A 20,731-nucleotide genomic window follows, 5' to 3' on the forward strand; every position below is an offset into this window, starting at 1 on the left:
TCTTTTGGCTCTAATAGCCTCTTACAATTCATCTTTTACCCATGCTGGCTGTCGTTTTCTCTTCTTTCTACCTTTGCAAATACGTGGAATCCTTCTGGTCTGGGCTTCCAAGATGGTATTTTTTAAACAATGTCCATGCCTAATTTAATGTCCTAAGCTTTTCAGCTGATCCTTATAGATTCTTTTTAACCATTTCCTTTTATCATAGTGGCCCTTTCGAAAATTACATAAGTAAATCTTCAGAACTTTTAGTACTAGAACAGTGCTGGGCAGACTTCTACGGTCTGTGTCCTGAGAAAGGCAGGGACAAATCAAACTCAGATATAAAGTATCACATACCATGTAAAATGAGTTTATCTTGTTGGGCAGACTGGATGGACCTTACAGGTCTTTATCTGCCGTCATTTACTATGTTACTATGTAAGTACATAAGTATTGCCATACTGGGAAAGACCAAAGGTCCATCGAGCCCAGCATCCTGTTTCCAACACTGGCCAATCCAGGTCACAAATACCTGGCAAGATCCCAAAATGTACAAAACATTCTACACTGCTTATCCCAGACATAGTGGATTTTCCCCGAGTTCATTTAATAACGGTCTATGGACTTTTCCTTTAGGAAGCCGTCCAAACCTTTTTTAAACTCCGCTAAGCTAACCGCCTTTACCACATTCTCTGGCAACGAATTTCAGAGTTTAATTACTTATGTCGGCCTATTCAAGATGGCTGTGGGACATACAAAAACACCGGTAGTTAAAATCTCGGCATGACCACATCATTCATAACGTGATGACATCACATCTAAACCCATGCGTATGAGAATAGAAATACATATTTTGAAGCCTTCATAAAAACGCTTTCCATTCTATAGCTACATTTAGCCCTCGATGGACGACAGACCAAAAGGAAAATATCTAACGCTGTTCACGTTGACACAGCAAACACTGGATATCCCCCCGGCACTCAGTAACTACCAATTGTTCCAAAACCATACAATGCATGGTAGAAAACACATGCTGTTTTTCAACAAATTGAGCGGCTAAAGTTTCCATTAATTTCTTAGATTGAATACAATGTCTATGCTCAATAAATCACGTCTTTAATTGTCTGGATGTTTGTCCCATGTAAAACAATTTGCAGGGCCAAATCAGTACGTAAATAACATTGCAAGAATTTCAAGTAGGGTTAGTATGCAAAGCATGTTCCTTCAAAAAGGCGGTAAATAAATTCTAATAAATAAATATCTTCTATTAGTATAGACATCCACAAACTCAAAGACATCCAACATAATGGAACACACAGATCGAGACCCACAATAGTGATGTGGCATGACCTGGTACTTCCAAATTTCAGACCCAGATAACATATCATTCAAATTGTTATTTCTCACATAAGAAAACACTACTTTAAGATCTTGACAACAAGGGTGAATCGTTAATACATTCAAAATGCTTCCTAACAGTTTTGACTAAGCCAGAAGTAAGAGAATTAAATTTGGTAACGAACATCTATGACTCATCAGATGAAGTATTACTTCTCTCTGTCAAAAGAAGTTCCCTGTAGTTATACAAATTATGCTTGCCAGCTTTCTTTACCAACTGTGGTAACCATGGGATATGGATTTCTCAGATAACTTAGGTATCTTCTGTTTAAATTCATGGGTAGAAGAACAAATTTTGCGATATCAAAGAAATTGAGAAGAAGGAATATTGGATTGACAATGGACAGGATGCATGCCAAAATCTATATATATAAAACTCACCCTCAACGTTCTATTGTCTGCTGACGTCACTGAAGCCAGTTCGTATGTTCGAAGCTCTGAAGCCACGAAAATCACAGTCTGTGGGCCCCGCCCTCGCGTCAAACGTTATGACGTTGAGGGCGGAGCAGATTCTCACCTCCAACGATCTACTCAGGCCACAAACTCCGGATTTCCACACTGTAGCTCTGCTCCGCCCTCGCGTCAAAACGCGATGATGTCGAGGGCGGGGCACGAAAACCGCCACCCACACAGAGCTACAATGGAAACAGCAGCGGTGCATGCCACGAACCACGTAAAACCGCGACGAGCCATGCAGCCATGAAACCCTTGCTAGGGCCCGTTTCATGGCGCTCAGAAACGGGCCTTTGTTTACTAGTAATGTAATAAAGCATTACAATCTGTGGGTTTGAAAAACCTTAATCTAAATCTACCCTTGTCCAAAGTAACCCAAATATCCAAAAAAGAAATACCTACAGAACTCCATTGAGCTTCAAATTTGATAGTACTATGACGTGTATTCAAATGTTGTACAAAATCTTGTAATTGGAGTTCAGAACATGTCCATAATAAAAAGATGTCATCGATATAGCGCCACCAATGTAAAGCAAATTCAAACCCCGCGTGGTTGGTAAAGAAATCTGGCAAGCATGCTTTGTAAAAAATCTAAGCAATAGCTGTTCGGAGTTGAGAAGCGATTGTGAGTATACAGGAAGCGATCGTTTTGGCGCATAACGCTCCCTGCTTAGATTTTTTCATTGGCGACAGACATTGCTCTAAGGGGATGATACAGTCAAATCTCTTTGAGAATCTAACTACAAACAATCCAAGAAGACTCCTGAGGCAGACCTTATTGGCCGAAACACAGATGTGTCGAGTCTTGGTTGTTGTACAATAAACTTTCAGACCTTTTGAAGCATCATCTGTTTACTTTTTTGAGTCATCTTCGCTGTTTTCCTGAGTGTTTCCTAGACTGTGAGGATTGTTTCTTCTGTGTGTTCATCGGCTATATTACCAGAGAACAGGATACGATTTAGGCAGGGGATGGTGGATGATTAAAATCCAGAACTTAGACATTCAAAGTGGCGTAGCCACAGGTGGGCCTGGGTGGGCCAAGGCCCATCCAGTTAGGGCTCAGGCCCACCCAACAGTAGCACACGGTAGCTGTTGGGGATCCCAAGCTCCGCCAGCTGAAGACTTCATCCTGATGGTAACAAAAACGCTGTTCTCCACGATACTGGCACATGCGCATTCTCATTTTTCAGCGTATGCCTGCTGCAGGCTGCCAAGGTGGAGAGAAGCATTGTCCCGCCTACTGAGATATTTTTTGGTGTGGGGGGGGGGGGGGGAGAGAATACTTGGTACCCACCCACTTCTTGCCTAGGCCCACCCAAAATCTGCTGTCTGGCTACGCCCCTGAAAGCAGGTAACAGGATGAGCAAATATCCTGCAGAACCTCAACATCTATTGAAAGTGATAAAGAACAACCAGGACTTGAACCTAAGTTGGAATATGAGGTTGGAGCTCTGCCAAGATTCCATTATGCAGCAGAAGGGGAGTAGTGTGATCAGTAAGACACTTCCAAAAAGCCAAGGAGATGGATAGTAGAAAAAGGTTCTTTAATGGTAGATAAGACTCGACACAGCACCATGTTTGGGCAAACAATGCCTGCCTCAGGAGTCCGGAGATTAAAATAAAATACATACATAAATACAAAACCATAAAAAATATATTAAAAATATGTAAAGTATGTATTTTATTTTAATCTCCAGACTCCTGAGGCAGGCATTGTTTGCCGAAACACGGAAGTGTCTTGTTGATCACACTACTCCCCTGCTGCTGCATTTTTCCTCTCGTAGCAGTTCCAGTTTCTCAACTTTGGTGGTTGTTCCAAGTTTCCATGATAGAATACTTGGGTAAGTGGGAATTGGAGCCCCGGGATATATGACAGACCTCATAGACCTACCAACCAGAAACACAACAGGATCAACACGAACATACCTAAATCTTCACTACCCAAGCTGCAAAGGACTCAAATACAAATCAACCTATGCATCTAGCTTTTCCTACATAAGCACACAACTATGGAACGCATTACCAAAAGCCGTGAAAACAACTTATGATCACCTAAACTTCCGGAAATCATTAAAAACTGTTCAAAAAGGCATACCCTACCGACCCAAGTTAAATGCCTGAACCCTGCAACACAACGAAACCAAAGCTCGTAATGGACATATAATAACTCTTCCTCTCTACGATTCCCTAATGTGTCTGCACACACGAACCTTATTCTACCACAACATTACTGTATTTGTTCATTCCGGAATTGACGAACGCCTTTACGGTACTATGTAAGCCACATTGAGCCTGCAAATAGGTGGGAAAATGTGAGATTCAAATGTGACAAATAAATGAAGATGCCAACAGTTACACCAAGTCAGTGACAGTTATAACTGTTGGCGTCCAATCGTGCCCTCAAGTGCACATAACTTAGAGTACTCTATAAATTATGCACATATTCCAGAGACATGGCCATGGACCACTCATACTCCTCCCATGTTTTTGCTCCCTCACAATTACATGCTAAGTAATCTTGGCATGCGTGTTATTGAATAGCGCCATCTTTGTGAAAGATTGGAGTCCTGCTGAAGAGAATTTTGGAGCGAAGTGTGGACTAAAGATCTTCTGATTCGAGCTCACCTGCGTCCCTGAGGCAATCTTTTGACGAAACCCCTGGTGTCAGGCATTGAGAGGTGCTCCGTTGTTAAGTTCACCACAGAAGATGGTTATTCCAGACTAGTAAAAGAGCCCCGTTTCGTAGAGGAATGAAACGGGCGCTAACAAGGTTCCATGCCCCCCCCCTCCCTGCCTCCCTCTCTCCCTCCCTCTCTCCCTGTCTGTCATCCGTGTTCCAGCCCCCCTCCCTCCCACCCTCCCTCCGTCTCCTCCGAGTTCCAAACCCCGCTCCCCTTCGAGTTACAAAACCCCCGTCCCCTGCCCTTTGAGTTCCAAGGCCCCCTCCCCCTCGAGTTGGAGGCCCCCTCCCCTTCTAGCTGCAAGACACCCCCCTCCCCTTCAAGTTGCAGGACGCCCCCCCCCCTTCAAGTTGCAGGATGCCCCCTCCCCTTCAAGTTGCAGGATGCCGCCCCCTCCCCTTTAAGTTGCAGGACGCCCCCCTCCCTCCCCTTCAAGTTGCAGAATGCCCCTCTCCCTCCCTCCCTCCACTCCCATCTGAGTTCCACGGCCCCCCTCTCCTCCGAGTTCAACGCCCCCGCGCCTCCCTCCCTCGAAGTGCAAGCAGGACCTGTCCTCCGTCAGCCCCTCGCCTTCCTGATGCCGGCCATAATTTAAAAATTGTTACCTCGGGGTCCGGCGTCAGCATTGAAGGCGAGTGGCGATTCACACTGCCTTCCCATCTGTCTGAGCTCTGCCTCTGGAGGGGGGGGCGGGACTGCTGAACTGGGAGGGGATGGAGATGGTGGTGCGAACTCTTAGCGCCCGTGCTTGAGACGCGTCGTGGTTTCCCAGGCAACACGGTGACATCACCGGAAGGCTTCATACATTACGAACCGGGCTTCAACTTCCTGGCAGTCAGCTTCAGAACATTGGAGGTGCAAATTATTATAGTAGATAAGTACATTTTGTGAAATTTAACAAGTATATTGCATGAGACATTATAGATATTTAGATTAGAAATGGTTTAAGATATTTATATTTTTTGGCACGTTGATTGGAGAATGTTAGTTTATGTTGTGCACTTGGAGTTTGCCCGATGAAAGGAAAAAAATGTCCACCTGAGTAACGACAGCTTACGTTACTTAGCTGCATAGTGTGGGTTACTGAAATGTAAGAACAATTTATAGAATTTACCTTATTGTTTCAGCATGAACGCAGGCTCCCATGCCTGCAGCTGTTGGAACAAGTTCTGCTCTTCTACTCAACATGTGATCTCTGAGTTTTTAAACTCTGACCCTGACTGCACTACCAGGGTTCAAGTCAGCAAAACAAGAGAACATCTCTTCTGGACTCTGTAGGGATAGAACTTCCCTTGGCCTGGAATCGTGAAGACCAGGAGAAGTGCAGTAGGGGATGAGAATGCCAGAGCATCACTAAAAAAAAGGCATATGCCTGGGTTCAGGGACAGCAGAGCAGCAAAATGATCCAAGCTTGTGGGGGATGGGGAATCAAAAAACTGAGAGGTGAGTTCAGCTTACCAATGAAGGGAAGGAAACCTCACCTGCTAAGAAGAGGTGACAGGTGAGGACAAGTGAAGGGATGGGTGAGCCACTCCTGCAAAGAAAGAGTGTGCTGGGACCTGCTGGGGAGCAGAGAGAAGCAGAGCTAGTTAAACCCCCTCTCCCAAATAGAAAAAGTCAAACTAGGCCCATACAGGAGACAGAGAATGAAAAGAGTATGAGGAGGAAGAAGAGAAAACCAGTGGCGAAGCCACAGGTGGGCCTGGGTGGGCCAGGGCCCACCCACTTAAGGCTCAGGCCCACCCAACTGTAGCACACGTTTAGCGGTAGCTGGTGGAGATCCCAAGCTCTGCCAGCTGAAGACTTTCCCCTGATGGTAACGAAAACGCTACTCTCCATGATACTGGCACCTGTGCACGCTCAATTTTCAGCAGAGGCCTGCTGCAGACTGCCGAGGTGGAAAGAAGCATTTTCCTGCCAGCTGAGATATTTTTTTGGTGGTGGTTGTAGGGGGAGGAGGGGGAGAGAACAATTGGTGCCCACCCATTTCTTGCCTAGGCCTACCCAAAATGTGTTGTCTGGCTATGCCCCTGGAGAGAACAAGGGGATCATGGGAGAATAGTGGGGAGAGAGACTGATGGGGTGTAGATGGGCTAGAGTATGAAAGAGAGAGCATTGAATGGATAGACTACAGACAGCTGAGGACCAGTGGCGTACCAATGGGGGGGACGGTGGGGGCGGTCCGTACCGGGTGCACGCCGCTGGGGGGGTGCCACGCGCTGGTCAGCTTCCTTCGTTTCCATGCTCCCTCTGCCCCAGAACAGGAAGTAACCTGTTCCGGGGCAGTGGGAGCATAGAAACGAACAAAGCTGACCGGCGCGCAGCACCCCCCCAGCGGAGTGCACCCGGGGGGTGGGTTTCACCGAGGGGGATGTCCTTTTGCCGGGGGGGGGGGAGGTCGCACTGCACCGGGGGGGGGCGCATCGGCGATCCGCCCCGGGTGTCAGCCCCCCCTAGGAACGCCACTGCTGGGGACACGTAGATGCTGGTGGGTACGAACTAGGGTTGGGGGAAATAAGACTGGTTGGACTGAATACTTCCGTAGCTTTTGATTTGACCATAAGAGTCTTCCCAATGTCCTCATCACCTTCTCTGCTGTTGACATTTACATTTTGACTGGCCAATCCCACTCACAACCTGTTGTGTTTTTATTTTTTTTTTTTTTTTTTGCTGGGGGGGGAGATGATTTATGTTGAGTTCAGCACCCTTAATCATTTCAGAAGTTGGTTCTGATGGCTGGAGTCCCCCATGACAGGTGTAGAGGAAAGAGCCTTCAATTACTGGGCGCAAAGTATCCTAACCACCTGTTACCCACAAAACAAAGGGTGTTTTTAAATGTGAACTACTTAAAAACAGGAAGTAAACCCACATGCAATCAAAAAAAAAAAAAACGTTTCAACTTAATTCTGTAAAACTGAATTAAAAAGTAAACTGATGATTACTGTGCATTTTATTGATAAGGGCTGTCCAGAGATTAGAGAAAATGAGTATTTCAATGCAGGCAACCCACCAATGAGTTAAAGATAGCATAAAATCATTTATTTTAATTTAACTAACGTCTTGAGGACAATTCATGGGGTGGGGAGGGAGGGAGTTATCAAGCTGCCTTAGGGCTCTAAGTCGCATTATTTTCCCTATATTAAAAGCCACTAACATGATTTAAATTACTGTAATGCACTGATAACTATATCACCATGGTTTACACTGTAATAAGATGCAAAACATGCTAATGCATGCAAAGCAGCTCATTACTATGTAACTTCTTTAACATAACTTGCGGGTCATGTTACAGCTGGAAAAATACCCAAGTGGATGTTAAAACTGATATCAAACACCTACCTAAACAATTTTATCTAGAAAGAAAGGGAAAGGGCCTCAGAAGTCCGTGGTAATACATCACCCTACGGACCGGTCTGTAGAATGCTCAACTGGTGCTCAATTAGAGCTCAATTAAAGCTGTATCTACTAGACCCCAATCTATCATCAGCCATAAAAACATTTTATTAATAACTTTACCCATAACTATACTGCATCTAGAACTTTTGCCACATATAAAATCTATGTGGTAGATTCTTAAAATGTTCACATGTAGGGAGTTGTATCACCGAGGACTTCTGAGGCCTTTTCCCTTTCTTTCCAGGTAAAATTGTTTGGGCAGGTGTTTGGTATTAGTTTTAACATCCACTTCGGTTTGGAAGTTTTGTTCAGTGCATATGTGGATAGCGAATCAATTTTATTAAAACAGGTGGGGATTATTTTAGCATCCCAGGAGCATCGGGCCTCAAAGTGCAGCCTGATGCTCCTGGGTTGCATCCTAAAGGGGACACCCCTCAATCAGCACCTAACATAGTAGAAGACGGCACAAAATGACCTGCACGGTCCATCCAGTCTGCCCAACAAGATAAACTCATGTGTGCTACTTCTTGTGTATACCTTACCTTGATTTGTATCTGCCATTTTCAGGGCGCAGACCGTAGAAGTCTTGCCCAGCACTAGCCCCGCCTCCCAACCACCAGCCCCGCCTCCCCCCACCAGCTCTGCCACCCAATCTCGGCTAAGCTTCTGAGCACCCAACTCCAATCACATCCCTTTCACCCCTTGATCACATCCCCATCCTCCAGATCTGACTCCCTAAAGGACCTCACCGGCCGAAAACCTGCGCCTACACTACTACTACTACTACTATTTAGCATTTCTATAGCGCTACAAGGCATACGCCAGTCATTTTTCAGAGCGCCTTTGTAAAAGGACCCCATAATTCCTTTGAGCCCTGTCCCTGACAGGCTCCATAGTAGTTTTCCCTCTTGCTTCAGGGGCCCCTGCAGCCTGTCCTGTGCATGTGCAAAGAAGGTGCACTCTTATTGAAAAGTGATCAGTTTGTGCAAAGAGGGTGCACTCTTACTGAAAAGTGATCACTTTGTGCAAAGAGGGTGCACTCTTACTGAAAAGTGATCACTTTGTGCAAAGAGGGTGCACTCTTATTGAAAAGTGATCACTTTGTGCAAAGAGGGTGCACTCTTACTGAAAAGTGAGCACTTTGTGCAAAGAGGGTGCACTCATTGAAAAGTGATCACTTTGTGCAAAGAAGGTGCAATCATTGAAAAGCGATCACTTTGTGCAAAGAGGGTGCACTCTTATTAAAAAGTGAGCACTTTGTGCAAAGAAGGTGCACTCTTATTAAAAAGTGAGCACTTTGTGCAAAGAGGGTGCACTCATTGAAAAGCAATCACTTTGTGCAAAGAGGGTGCACTCTTACTGAAAAGTGATCACTTTCTGCAAAGAGGGTGCACTCTTATTGAAAAGTGATCAGTTTGTGCAAAGAGGGTGCACTCTTATTGAAAAGTGATCACTTTGTGCAAAGAAGGTGCACTCTTATTAAAAAGTGAGCACTTTGTGCAAAGAGGGTGCACTCATTGAAAAGTGATCACTTTGTGCAAAGAAGGTGCAATCATTGAAAAGCGATCACTTTGTGCAAAGAGGGTACACTCTTATTAAAAAGTGAGCACTTTGTGCAAAGAAGGTGCACTCTTACTAAAAAGTGAGCACTTTGTGCAAAGAGGGTGCACTCATTGAAAAGCAATCACTTTGTGCAGAGGGTGCACTCTTATTAAAAAGTGAGCACTTTGTGCAAAGAGGGTGCACTCATTGAAAAGCAATCACTTTGTGCAGAGGGTGCACTCTTATTAAAAAGTGAGCACTTTGTGCAAAGAGGGTGCACTCTTATTGAAAAGTGATCACTTTGTGCAAAGAAGGTGCACTCATTGAAAAGCGATCACTTTGTGCAAAGAGGGTGCACTCTTATTAAAAAGTGAGCACTTTGTGCAAAGAGGGTGCACTCTTATTGAAAAGTGATCACTTTCTGCAAAGAGGGTGCACTCTTATTGAAACGTACTCAGTATCCAAAGCTTTTTGCATCTTTTCTCCAACCCAGCTTTTCTTTTTCTGCCAGGTACTGCCAGACATGTATGGCTATGCTTTCAACCCTTTCTCATACCACAGCTCTTATAGCACTTGATGCATCAAACTAATTGACATCTTTACATTTCTTAAAAGATTAATTATGAATCGTTGAGATCGTGCTGTTATTGCCTCTTCTGTGTTTTAAGTGTTTGTTTAAAATATTTACTAAGCAGAGACATGATTAATTTATGTTTGCACTGTATGTCGTATTTACACTCCGAGGCAGCAAAGTTAAACAGAAAAGAAGTCACAATGTTTTACAAAACAGGTATAATTTGTTTGTACACATCTCATGGGCTTTTTCATGGCAATGTCGACGCACTTCCGTTACATATATAAGAATGACATTTGTCAGTATGTCAGGCATCCATGTGAAGGCCTTAGAAGAACTGCAGGGGGTCCTGAAAAGGTTCCCACTTAGGAAAGAGGGAAGTCGAACGTGATTTGCCAATGTTAGTGCAAAGCAGGGGCGTAGCCAGCTGGCCAATTTTGGGTGGGCATGAGCCCAAGGTGGGCGGGCATGGAATTTGTTCCTCCCCCGGGCCCCCTCCGGTTTGTTCCTCTCTCCACCCCACTTGCCTCAAAATGATGCTGTTGCCGAAATTATTTTTCGGACACGTGTATTGGGCGTGCGCCAAAAATAAAATGACTGCAAGAGCCACGCAGTAACCGGGCAGTAACTCCATTTTGCCGCGCACTGGGCGTGCACAGATGCTTATTCGGCTTTGTAAAAGGGCCCCCATCCGAGGAAAGGAAATTTGAACCAGGATGACGCTGGAGGAGTGAATTAGTGTTGTGTGTTTGGGCTGCCAACAGAATTATCTAAAGAAAAATCTAACCAATGTTTCTCTAACCCTGGATTTCTGTCAATAAGGATCAAACTTCACTAGCTGGCATTGAACTTTGCATTTTCTTTATTCTCAATCCTGGTATTTATACTCGCAGTTACTAGTGGAACCGAAGAGAAACAAACTCTCTAAAGCAAAACCAACCTTAGGTCAACAGGATTTAATCTAGTTTATTCTCGAAGAAAAGGGAAAAAAATATTAAACAAAAAAAAGCAGTTCTTTTCACTAGCTGTAAATAAATTTATACAACCATGATGGGATAAATGTACATCTTCCTCATTCTTGGAGTTTTGAATTATACATACAAACAACAATTACAGGAACTTGTTCACAATGCATTTGGGCCTGGAAAGTGGCTATCTGAAAGTTAACTCTGGTTGCCTGGGACTGACAGGACTTCCTACGCAGGCAGAGGCCTGCAGTCTAGTAGTTGAATGACCCGTCTACAACTTTCAATGCTTCAAGCAACTTCTGCCAGCAAAGGAAAGAGAACTGGGATTTCGTCCGTTCAGACACTGGAAGCCCCTACATCTTCCCAGGCCTCGTTTTCTCCCCATGTCTGTTAAATTTCTTTACAGTCCTTCACGTCCATTTTTACAAAGCTCAGAGGCAATACAGTATTCTTCAAATGTACAGGATTTCTTACATAATAATTATATGCAGCGTTCAGCGTTTTTTTCCCCACAGCACTAGAGACCCCTGTTAAATAGGGAATGAGAGTCTGAATGGCTTATTCACAAATGGGATCCAGATTCAGTGTCTGAGTATGTTGATGCCACAGTGAGCTCCTTGGGGAAAGCGGCAGAAATGTCTCTTTGCTTCAAGCCTGTGATGAACATTATTTCAATTTTTTTTTTTTAGACTTTATGATATCTCTCCTGCAAAAATGCAAGTATAAAAAAAATATCTCATTTTGAGACCTGCGAAGCATTTACTGGGAAGTCTAACCCATAGCAGTGACCATGCTGGATGGATGATGAGGTCCAAATGAAAGACTGGATGGTGGATGCATCGGTGTTGGTGTGGTCAGCATGTGGCCGGAGTGGCTGAAAGGTGAAATGTGACTGAGAGAGGTCATATGCCTGGAGAGGGCTGCGGGGCTGAAGGAGCTGCTCTTGGGGAAATCGTCCGGGCTCTCGTGGATCCGTTTGCACTTTTTGGATTTGCTAGACATTTTCCGGTTTCTGGTCTGGATGCCTTCCTTCTTCATGGTCAGGGGTCTGTTAATCTAAACAAAAATCAATTATTTTTTGTGTGCTTCTCAATCTCTGCAGCCAAGCCAAGCATTTCAGAACATTTCACAGAGACCTGTGTATACCAACGATGGATCGGCCATCAACTGTGAAAGAAACTATATATTTTCCTTAGCCAACTTGCTAATACAAATCATGACTGTAGTTTGCCCACTTATTTTGGGGGTGAGGAAGTCATATTGCAGTGGGAGCACCTACAATATTGACGAGGGGGTATCACCCCTCTATGCCCACCCTAAGCTACACCTAAGGTACAAGTAACCTCAGCATGGAAAGGACAGTGTATATAGACAGACGAGTACTAAATGAGACTTTTGCAAGCACTTCATTCCATTAGCAACCTACACAGTAGTTGACGGTAAATAAAGACCAATTGGACCATCCAGTCTGCTTAGCTGAAATTTTCCCCTTCTGGTTCTCTACAACTTTGGGTAGATGGACACATAGATCTCCACACTTAGCCCAACACCAGCTCCCCATCTCCCCCACTGTATGTTTTCCCAAAGGTCTTTTCCAATCAATTTACTTGAGCATCATACAATCATGGGAAAGGTATTCCAGTTATACTTCCCTCCAATAATCAACGCTATTTAACTGGCCAGAATGGCTGCTGACTGGTTAAATAACGCTTAACCAGCTATCCGACGATATTAAACGGGGGATAACCGGCTATCCCCCTATGAATATCCCCGGTTAGCAGCTAGCAAATAGCCGGCTATATCGGGTGATATAACCGGCTATCCACCGATTTTTAAAGCGACTTTAGTTGTCATATTTGGCCGTGTGAAACCACAGAATATCTTTGGCCGGTTTCAAGATAACCAGCTAAGTCCTCGACTTAGCCGGTTACAGTATATAGCGTGCCTAGAGATCCGCATCAAAATCCAGGCGTGTTCTATAACAACACGCATAACTTAATTGGCTTAACAAGCTAATCAGCATTGATAACAGCACCTTAACAAGCAATAATGAGCACCAATTGGCAATAATTAGAATTTACGCGCACAACTCGCTAAGCGTATTCTGTAATAAACCGAGCCTAAATTCTAATGCGTGCAGTTCAAAAAGGGCAAGGCTATAGACGGGGAAATGGGCAATCCATGAGCGTTCCCAAATTTACACACGTACAGAATATGGCCCAGTATGAATAAATCTAGGCACAGGGATTTACGCCACATTTTTTTGGCGCTGGGATATCAACTAAGCGTATTCTGTATAATGCGCCTAAATCTAGGCGCTGCTTATAGAATAGGCTTAGGCGGAAATGTTTACCGCATGTATTTTTTAAGATCCTTATATAGAATCTGGCCCTAAATGCCGCACAGTCCATTATAGACCTAGTAAAAGGACCCCTACAGCTTTCAATGGTAAAAGACAGTATGAAAAGGAAGAAGGTTCTACCTTCGAAAGACTGTCAAACAATGTATTAAGTTAATCCAATAAAAAAAGATATCAACTTATTTTCCTTTCATTCTGTTTTCTGTTTCTTCCAGCGATTCACTGCGGTGAACTCTCAGGGGTGCCGGAGGTGCATTGCTCCCTACTTTCTCCTCCCTCAAGTCTGGCATCTTCTGCTGCCTGCTTCTTCCCCCGCCACCGCTGCAGTGCTTGCAGCTAACATTTTCGTGCGTCAGCGATTCATACAGGCAGTGCGGGGACTTCCCTCTGCCACATCTGGCCCTCGCAACAAGAAGTTGCATCAGAGAGGGCCAGACATGGCAGACTGGGAAGGCACCGGAGTGCCTGTGCGAATCACGGACAGCCTGAAAATGTAAGCTGCAAGCACTGCAGCGGTGGCGGGGGAAGGAGAAGAATGCGGCAGCGATCCTGGACCTGTAGGAAGGAAGGTAGGAACGATGCTGGATTTGGGGAAGGTGTGCTGGTGTGAGAGGAGGAGGCTGAAGGGAAAGGGAGACCCATGTGGCCGGGGAGGTGCGGAGACCCTTGTGGGCGGGGGGGGGGGGGGTGCCGAGAACTGAAAACGTTTGGGAACCCTGGTCTATTCATTACCAATTTCATGTTGTAATCATTCAAGGAACATACATGGCTAGATTCCATGTATGACACCGGAAAAACACCCAAGGAAAAAAAATACGCCTAGGGGTATTCTATTAAGTATGATTAAATCTAGGCGTACTTTATAGAATACGCCTAAATTTCAGCATGGATTATAGAATACGCCGAGCGCCCGTCTATGCGACTAAATTTAGTCATGATCAGTTATGCCAAGTAAAACTTGGGTGTAAATCCCGATGCTTAAATTAGGCGCAGACCGGGTGTGTTCTATAACCACACGAATAGTTTTTAGAAATGCTCAGAACCCGCGACTTAGAATTTACGCATATCACATTACAGAATACGCGCACACAGTTGTCTGCATAAATTCTAATTAATGCCATTGTCAATAATTGCTTGTTAATTGGCAATTATCAGTGCTGATTGGCTTTAATTAATTAAGGGGTGCGCAAATCCAGAATGTGATTGGATTTGCCCACGCAACTTAAGTCACGCTATATAGAACCTTGGGAATAATGTCTTCTGGGTTTATATTATATTAATATGCAGCTGATTCATGCTGAATGATAAATGGAAATTCTAGGCTCACCCTTTGTAGAAAGACAATTTATTAAAAAAAAAAAAAAAAAAGAATTACAAGAGAAGTTTGTTTAAAATTGTAAAATTCTGATGCATCTAATTATTCATATTTCATCTTTAAGAGATAAGAATGCCAGCTGGGCTGATGCTATGATCCTGATGTACAAACTAGACTTCAAGACATTAGCAGAATTTTAAAGTTTATTGTTATGAGCAGACCGTTCTCCAGATGTCACAGACTGTTTCTGTTAAATTTATTTCAGTAGATCTTGTTGAATTAGTCCTTCCCCTATTAAAACCCTTCACAAGTCTATAATCATTGTGTTGCATGCTAAAGCTATGCCCAAGATTGGCAAATACAACATTCCCCGTTTAAAACTCTGAAGCAGAATTACCAAAGGAAAAAAAAAAATAACCCACACATCTGGGTATGGAAAAGTGCTGTCAATCCAACCAGGAACCACTCCCATATGAACCCCCTGCCCCCCCCCCCCCCCCACTCAACCAAAACAAGCCACCCTCTGAACTAGTTCATTGATTGAATTCAAGTGACATAACAATTATCACATTCTTGTCAATTACACCTTGATCCACGGAGGGGATTTTAACTGGTGGGGATGGGCCACTCTTTACACAACACCAGTTTGCAAAAGCCTGGAGAGGAGTAGCCTGGTGGTTAGAGCACCAGGCTGACAACCAGGGGAGTCCAGCTCAAATCCTACTGCTGCTCTTTGAGATCTTGGCCAAGTCACTTATCTGCACTCAGAGTGCTCAGCACTGACATCACAATGAGATACCCAACGCCAACATGATGGAAAATGGTGTTGACGCCAACAGGGTGGAATAAGGCGTTTTGGCAACAAGCCTGCATCTGGGGTAATTTAAAATGGGTCACCAAAATGAAGCAAATTCTACATGGCTTCACACCGTACTTTGGCTAATATGGCTCATGAGATAGATTTGCCTCGATCGCATGCATATCTTATGAATATTCATATTAGACATCCTGACTCCCAGGACAAGTTTGGAAACCAATGTCAGCCAATGAAAAAAAAAAAAAAAAGTCAGATTTCATTGGCCAGTTTGCTTCTTTTAAAACTACAGAGCCCTGCATTCTCTGACCCACTGCGTGGGGTATGATTCACTATCGTTTCCTTCAGTATAGACTTAATTCATTTTTCCACCATTGAGGTCTAGCTTACCGGCTTGTTCCCACTTTTGTGAACAGAGCCATACCCTCCCCTTCTCCAATCCAATGAATCACTCTTCTGCAACAACATAACAAACCACAAAAGGTTTTCCCATGCACATATTGCACTTGTGATCATTGGCATTTCTATAACATACACTCCAAAATCGACAAAGTTCTGCATTCAACTCTACTTCTCTCCCAACCTTCTTGAACGTCATGTGAGCAATGCTATAATCTAGATGCCCAAATTTACTCACTCCTTACATGCCTAACGAGAAAATTTTATTAGTCAAGGGATGGTAAATAAGACTAAGAATACTATAATGTCTCTGTATCACTCTATGGTGCGACCACACCATGAGTATTACGTTCAGTTCTGGTCGCCGTATCTCAAAAAAGATAAAGAGGAATTAGAAAAGGTTCAAAGAAGAGCCACCAAAATGATAAAGGGAATGGAACTCCTCTCGTACGAGGAAAGGCTAAAGAGGTTTGGGCTCTTCAGCTTGGAAAGAGAAGGCTGAGAGGGGATATGATTAAGGTCTACAAAATCCTGAGTGGTGTAGAACAAGTAGAAGCAAATCAATTTTTTTCTCTTTCGAAAAGTACAAAGACTAGGGGACACTCAATGAAGTTACATGGAAATACTTCAAAAAGAAGGAAATATTTTTTTTTCACTTAACGAATAGCAAAGTTCTGGAACTCATTACCGGAGAATGTGGTAACCGTTGTTAGCGTTCTAATCTTTGGGATTCCAGAATCTTGTTACTCTTTGGGGTTCTGGAATATTGCTAGTAATTGTGTTTCTGCCAGGTACTTGTGACCTGGATTGTCCACTGTTGGAAGCAGGATACTGGGCTTGATGGACCATTGGTCTGATGCAGTATGGCTATTCTTATGTTCCCATTAAGTGGCACTCAAAATTTAGAACTGAAAACAATCATCCCTGAAGGTTATTCTATAACAGGTGTTCTGGGATCAGTGCCCTTTATAGAACGGTGTGTAGCACTGGGATTCGTGCTCAACTTTGGACACGAGAAGTTTCGCCAACTAAAACCAGCTGTAAATCCCAGCACATAAGTTACACATGGATCCCCACTATTCACCTCTTTGGTAAATACCCCTGACTCGCCCATGGCCATCCCTCTTTTGCGTTGCGCACTAGCAAGATGTGTGCACAATCCAAACTGTTGCCAATTAATGCCAATAATTGATTGTTAGCACCCAAGTATTGGCACTAAGTGGCTCATTAGCCAGTTTAGTTACACATGCGTTGCAGCATAGTGCGTAATTTTGCATGCAGAAATTTGTGTGACAATTTATTTATTTATTGCATTTGTATCCCACATTTTCCCACCCTTTTGCGGGCTCAGTGTGGCTTACAATAGGATATGAATAATAGAAATACATTTGTTACAACTTGGTTATGGATTACATTGTGCAGAGTTGTGCGAGACATTCGAATATCAATTAGGAATATGACAATGGGACATCAACATAGAAACATTGGAAGGAGACAATGGGAAGCTAAAAGGGCAGTGTTAGACACAAAGACATATGGTGTACATAGTTCCGTGGATAAATGTATGATTGACTGGATAACGGGATGAGGGATAAGAAGTGGATGTGCATTGTATTGGTGAACAGTGAGTGTGGTCTCTATGTGTTTTGGCTCTTTCCGTAAGTTTGTTCAAACAGGTGAGTCTTCAGTAGTTTACGGAAGGAAGCTTGATCGTTAATCACTCTTAGGTTACGCGGTAGTGTATTCCAATCCTGCGTGCTCAATTAGAGAATCCAGTCATAAATGTCTAGAATACTAGAGCTTATGTGCGCAAATGTAAAATTACCCAGAAAAGTTCCAGCAGGGTACCTAAGTGCTATTCTGCAAATACCCACTTAACTTATAATTTGTATCTGCAAGGGGGGCATTCACATGGGTGGGGATCCCCCAGTCCAGATTCAGTAAATGACACCTAATGATAGCTGCCATTATGATCTGTGCTACGATAGCGGCACTCTACACAGAGCGCCTTTTACAGAATACTAACTTGGCACGCTTCTGGTGCCTAACTGTGGGGACAAGCACTTACGCCTGCCATAAGTTGGTGTAAAGGCCGACATCCAGCTCATGGCAGGTAGGCACGCAAATGCAGGTATTCTACAACATCTCACCTAATTTCTGGGAACACCCCTGACCTGCCTATGCCCCTCCCCAGGTCACACCACTTTGGAGTTGCACGCTATGAAATGTAGGCGTGCATGTTACAGAATAGGGCATAGGATAGATCTGAGCATCACTAGAGGCAGGTCTTGTCGGACAAATCTGATTGATGTCTTTGACTGGGTGACCAAACAGTTGGCTATGGAAGGGGCGCTAGATGTGGTGTACTTGGATATTAGCAAATCCGTTGATACGATCCCACACAGGCCACTGAAAAATAAACTGATCGCCTTTGGTATGGGCACTAAAGCAACTGACTGGGTTAAAAACTAGTTAAATGGAAGGAGACAGAGGGTAGTAGTCAATGGAGCTTGCCAGCGACGTACCGAGGGCAGGGCGATGGGGGCAGTCTGCCCCAGGTGCACTCTGCAGGAGGGGTGCAGGGAACAGCCGCCAGTTTCCTGCTCCTTCTGATGTTACTTCCTGTTCCAGGACAGAGGGAGCAGGGAACCGGGGGAGCTGACAGCCACGCAGCTGCTCCCAACACCCCAGGAGGTAACAACAAGGCACCCGGGGGAGACGGGGATAGAAGGTGATGAGCAGGGGGTGTGGACGATGCTGAACATGGGGGGGGGGGGTGCGCAGTGGTGATCCGCCCCAGGTGGCAGCCGACCAAGGAACACCACTGGAGCTTGCTCCAAAGAAAAGGATGTTATTAGTGGTGTACCGCAGGGATCGGTCCTTCGGCCAGCTCTTTTAACATCTTTATGAATAATATTGCGGAGGGACTGTCTGGTAAGATTTGTCTCTTTACGGATGATACAAAATTCTGTAATAGGCTGGACGCCCCAGAGGTTGTGGATAGCATGCGGAGTAATTTGGCAAAAAGCTTGAACAATGGTCCAGAAATTGGCAACTCAGATTTAATGCTACAAAATGCAAAGGTCATACATTTAGGTTGCAAAACTCCAAGGGAACAGTATAGTATAGGGGATGGAGCACTTCTGTGTACAAAAGAAGTGTGGGGACTTGGAGGTGATTGTGTCGGATGATCTCAAGATGACCCTCAAAGCCAGAAGGATGCTTGGGTGCAAAGGGAGAGGAATAACCAGCAGGGGAAAAAAGAGGTGATAGTGCCCTTGTATAAGTTTCTGGTGAGGCTCCATTTAGAGTACTGTTTGCAATTCTGGAGTCCACACCTACAAAAAGATATAAACAGGATGAAGTCAGTGCAAAGAGAGGCTACAAAATTGGTGGTCTCTGTCATAAAGCATATGGGGACAGACTTACAGCTCTAAATATATATATATAACTTTGGAAGAAAGACAGGAGAGAGGAGATGTGAAAGAGATGCTGAAATAGCTCTGTGGCATTAATGTACAGGAGATGAGCCTCTTTCAAATGAAGGAAAACTCTGGAATGAGCAGGAAGAGGATGAAGTTAAGAGGTTGTAGGATCAGGAGTAATCTAAGGAAATACTTTTTCATGGAAAGGTTGGTGGATGCGTGGAATCGCCTCCCGGTGGAGGTGGTGTAGACGAGGACTGTGTCTGAATTTAAGAACGCGTGGGACAGGCACGTGGGATATCTTAGGGAAAGGAAAAGATAGGAGTTGCTGTGGATGGGCAGACTGGATGGGCCATTGGCCCTTGTTGAAAGGAAGAGATAGTGGTTGCTGTGGATGGGCAGACTGGATGGGCCATTGGCTCTTATCGAAAGGAAGAGATAGTGGTTGCTGTGGATGGGCAGACTGGATGGGCCATTGGCCCTTGTTGAAAGGAAGAGATAGTGGTTGCTGTGGATGGGCAGACTGGATGGGCCATTGGCCCTTGTTGAAAGGAAGAGATAGTGGTTGCAGTGGATGGGCAGTCTGGATGGGCCATTGGCTTTTATCGAAAGGAAGAGATAGTGGTTGCTGTGGATGGGCAGACTAGATGGGCCATTGGCTCTTATCGAAAGAAAGAGATAGTGGTTGCTGTGGATGGGCAGACTGGATGGGCCATTGGCCCTTGTCGAAAGGAAGAGATAGTGGTTGCTGTGGATGGGCAGACTGGATGGGCCATTGGCTCTTATCGAAAGGAAGAGATAGTGGTTGCTGTGGATGGGCAGACTGGATGGGCCATTGGCCCTTGTCGAAAGGAAGAGATAGTGGTTGCAGTGGATGGGCAGTCTGGATGGGCCATTGGCTTTTATCGAAAGGAAGAGATAGTGGTTGCTGTGGATGGGCAGACTAGATGGGCCATTGGCTCTTATCGAAAGAAAGAGATAGTGGTTGCTGTGGATGGGCAGACTGGATGGGCCATTGGCCCTTGTCGAAAGGAAGAGATAGTGGTTGCTGTGGATGGGCAGACTGGATGGGCCATTGGCTCTTATCGAAAAGAAGAGATAGTGGTTGCTGTGGATGGGCAGACTGGATGGGCCATTGGCCCTTGTTGAAAGGAAGAGATAGTGGTTGCAGTGGATGGGCAGACTGGATGGGCCATTGGCTCTTACCGAAAGGAAGAGATAGTGGTTGCTGTGGATGGGTAGACTAGATGGGCCATTGGCTCTTATCGAAAGGTAGTGGTTGCTGTGGATGGGCAGACTGGATGGGCCATTGGCCCTTGTCGAAAGGAAGAAATAGTGGTTGCAGTAGATGGGCAGACTGGATGGGCCATTGGCTCTTATCGAAAGGAAGAGATAGTGGTTGCTGTGGATGGGTAGACTAGATGG

The 20,731-nt window shown here is 44.7% G+C and overlaps 1 protein-coding gene across 3 annotated transcripts in view; it reads right to left on the reverse strand.

The window, feature by feature from the left end:
* Window positions 1-10,967: 10,967 nt before the first annotated feature.
* The window catches only part of GATA3 (GATA binding protein 3), a 51,713-nt gene continuing 41,949 nt past the window's right edge, over window positions 10,968-20,731 (reverse strand). For 2 of the 3 annotated variants that reach the window (XM_030216904.1, XM_030216903.1), the window contains exon 6: window positions 10,968-12,050. In XM_030216904.1, the coding sequence (XP_030072764.1) occupies window positions 11,766-12,050 (285 nt within the window). In that variant the 3' untranslated portion in view covers window positions 10,968-11,765. The remainder of the gene's footprint in view (window positions 12,051-20,731) is intronic. The other variant, XM_030216905.1, reaches the window with a different exon arrangement.

This window comes from Microcaecilia unicolor, chromosome 10, assembly GCF_901765095.1.
Source record: "Microcaecilia unicolor chromosome 10, aMicUni1.1, whole genome shotgun sequence".
Taxonomy (NCBI): domain Eukaryota; kingdom Metazoa; phylum Chordata; class Amphibia; order Gymnophiona; family Siphonopidae; genus Microcaecilia; species Microcaecilia unicolor.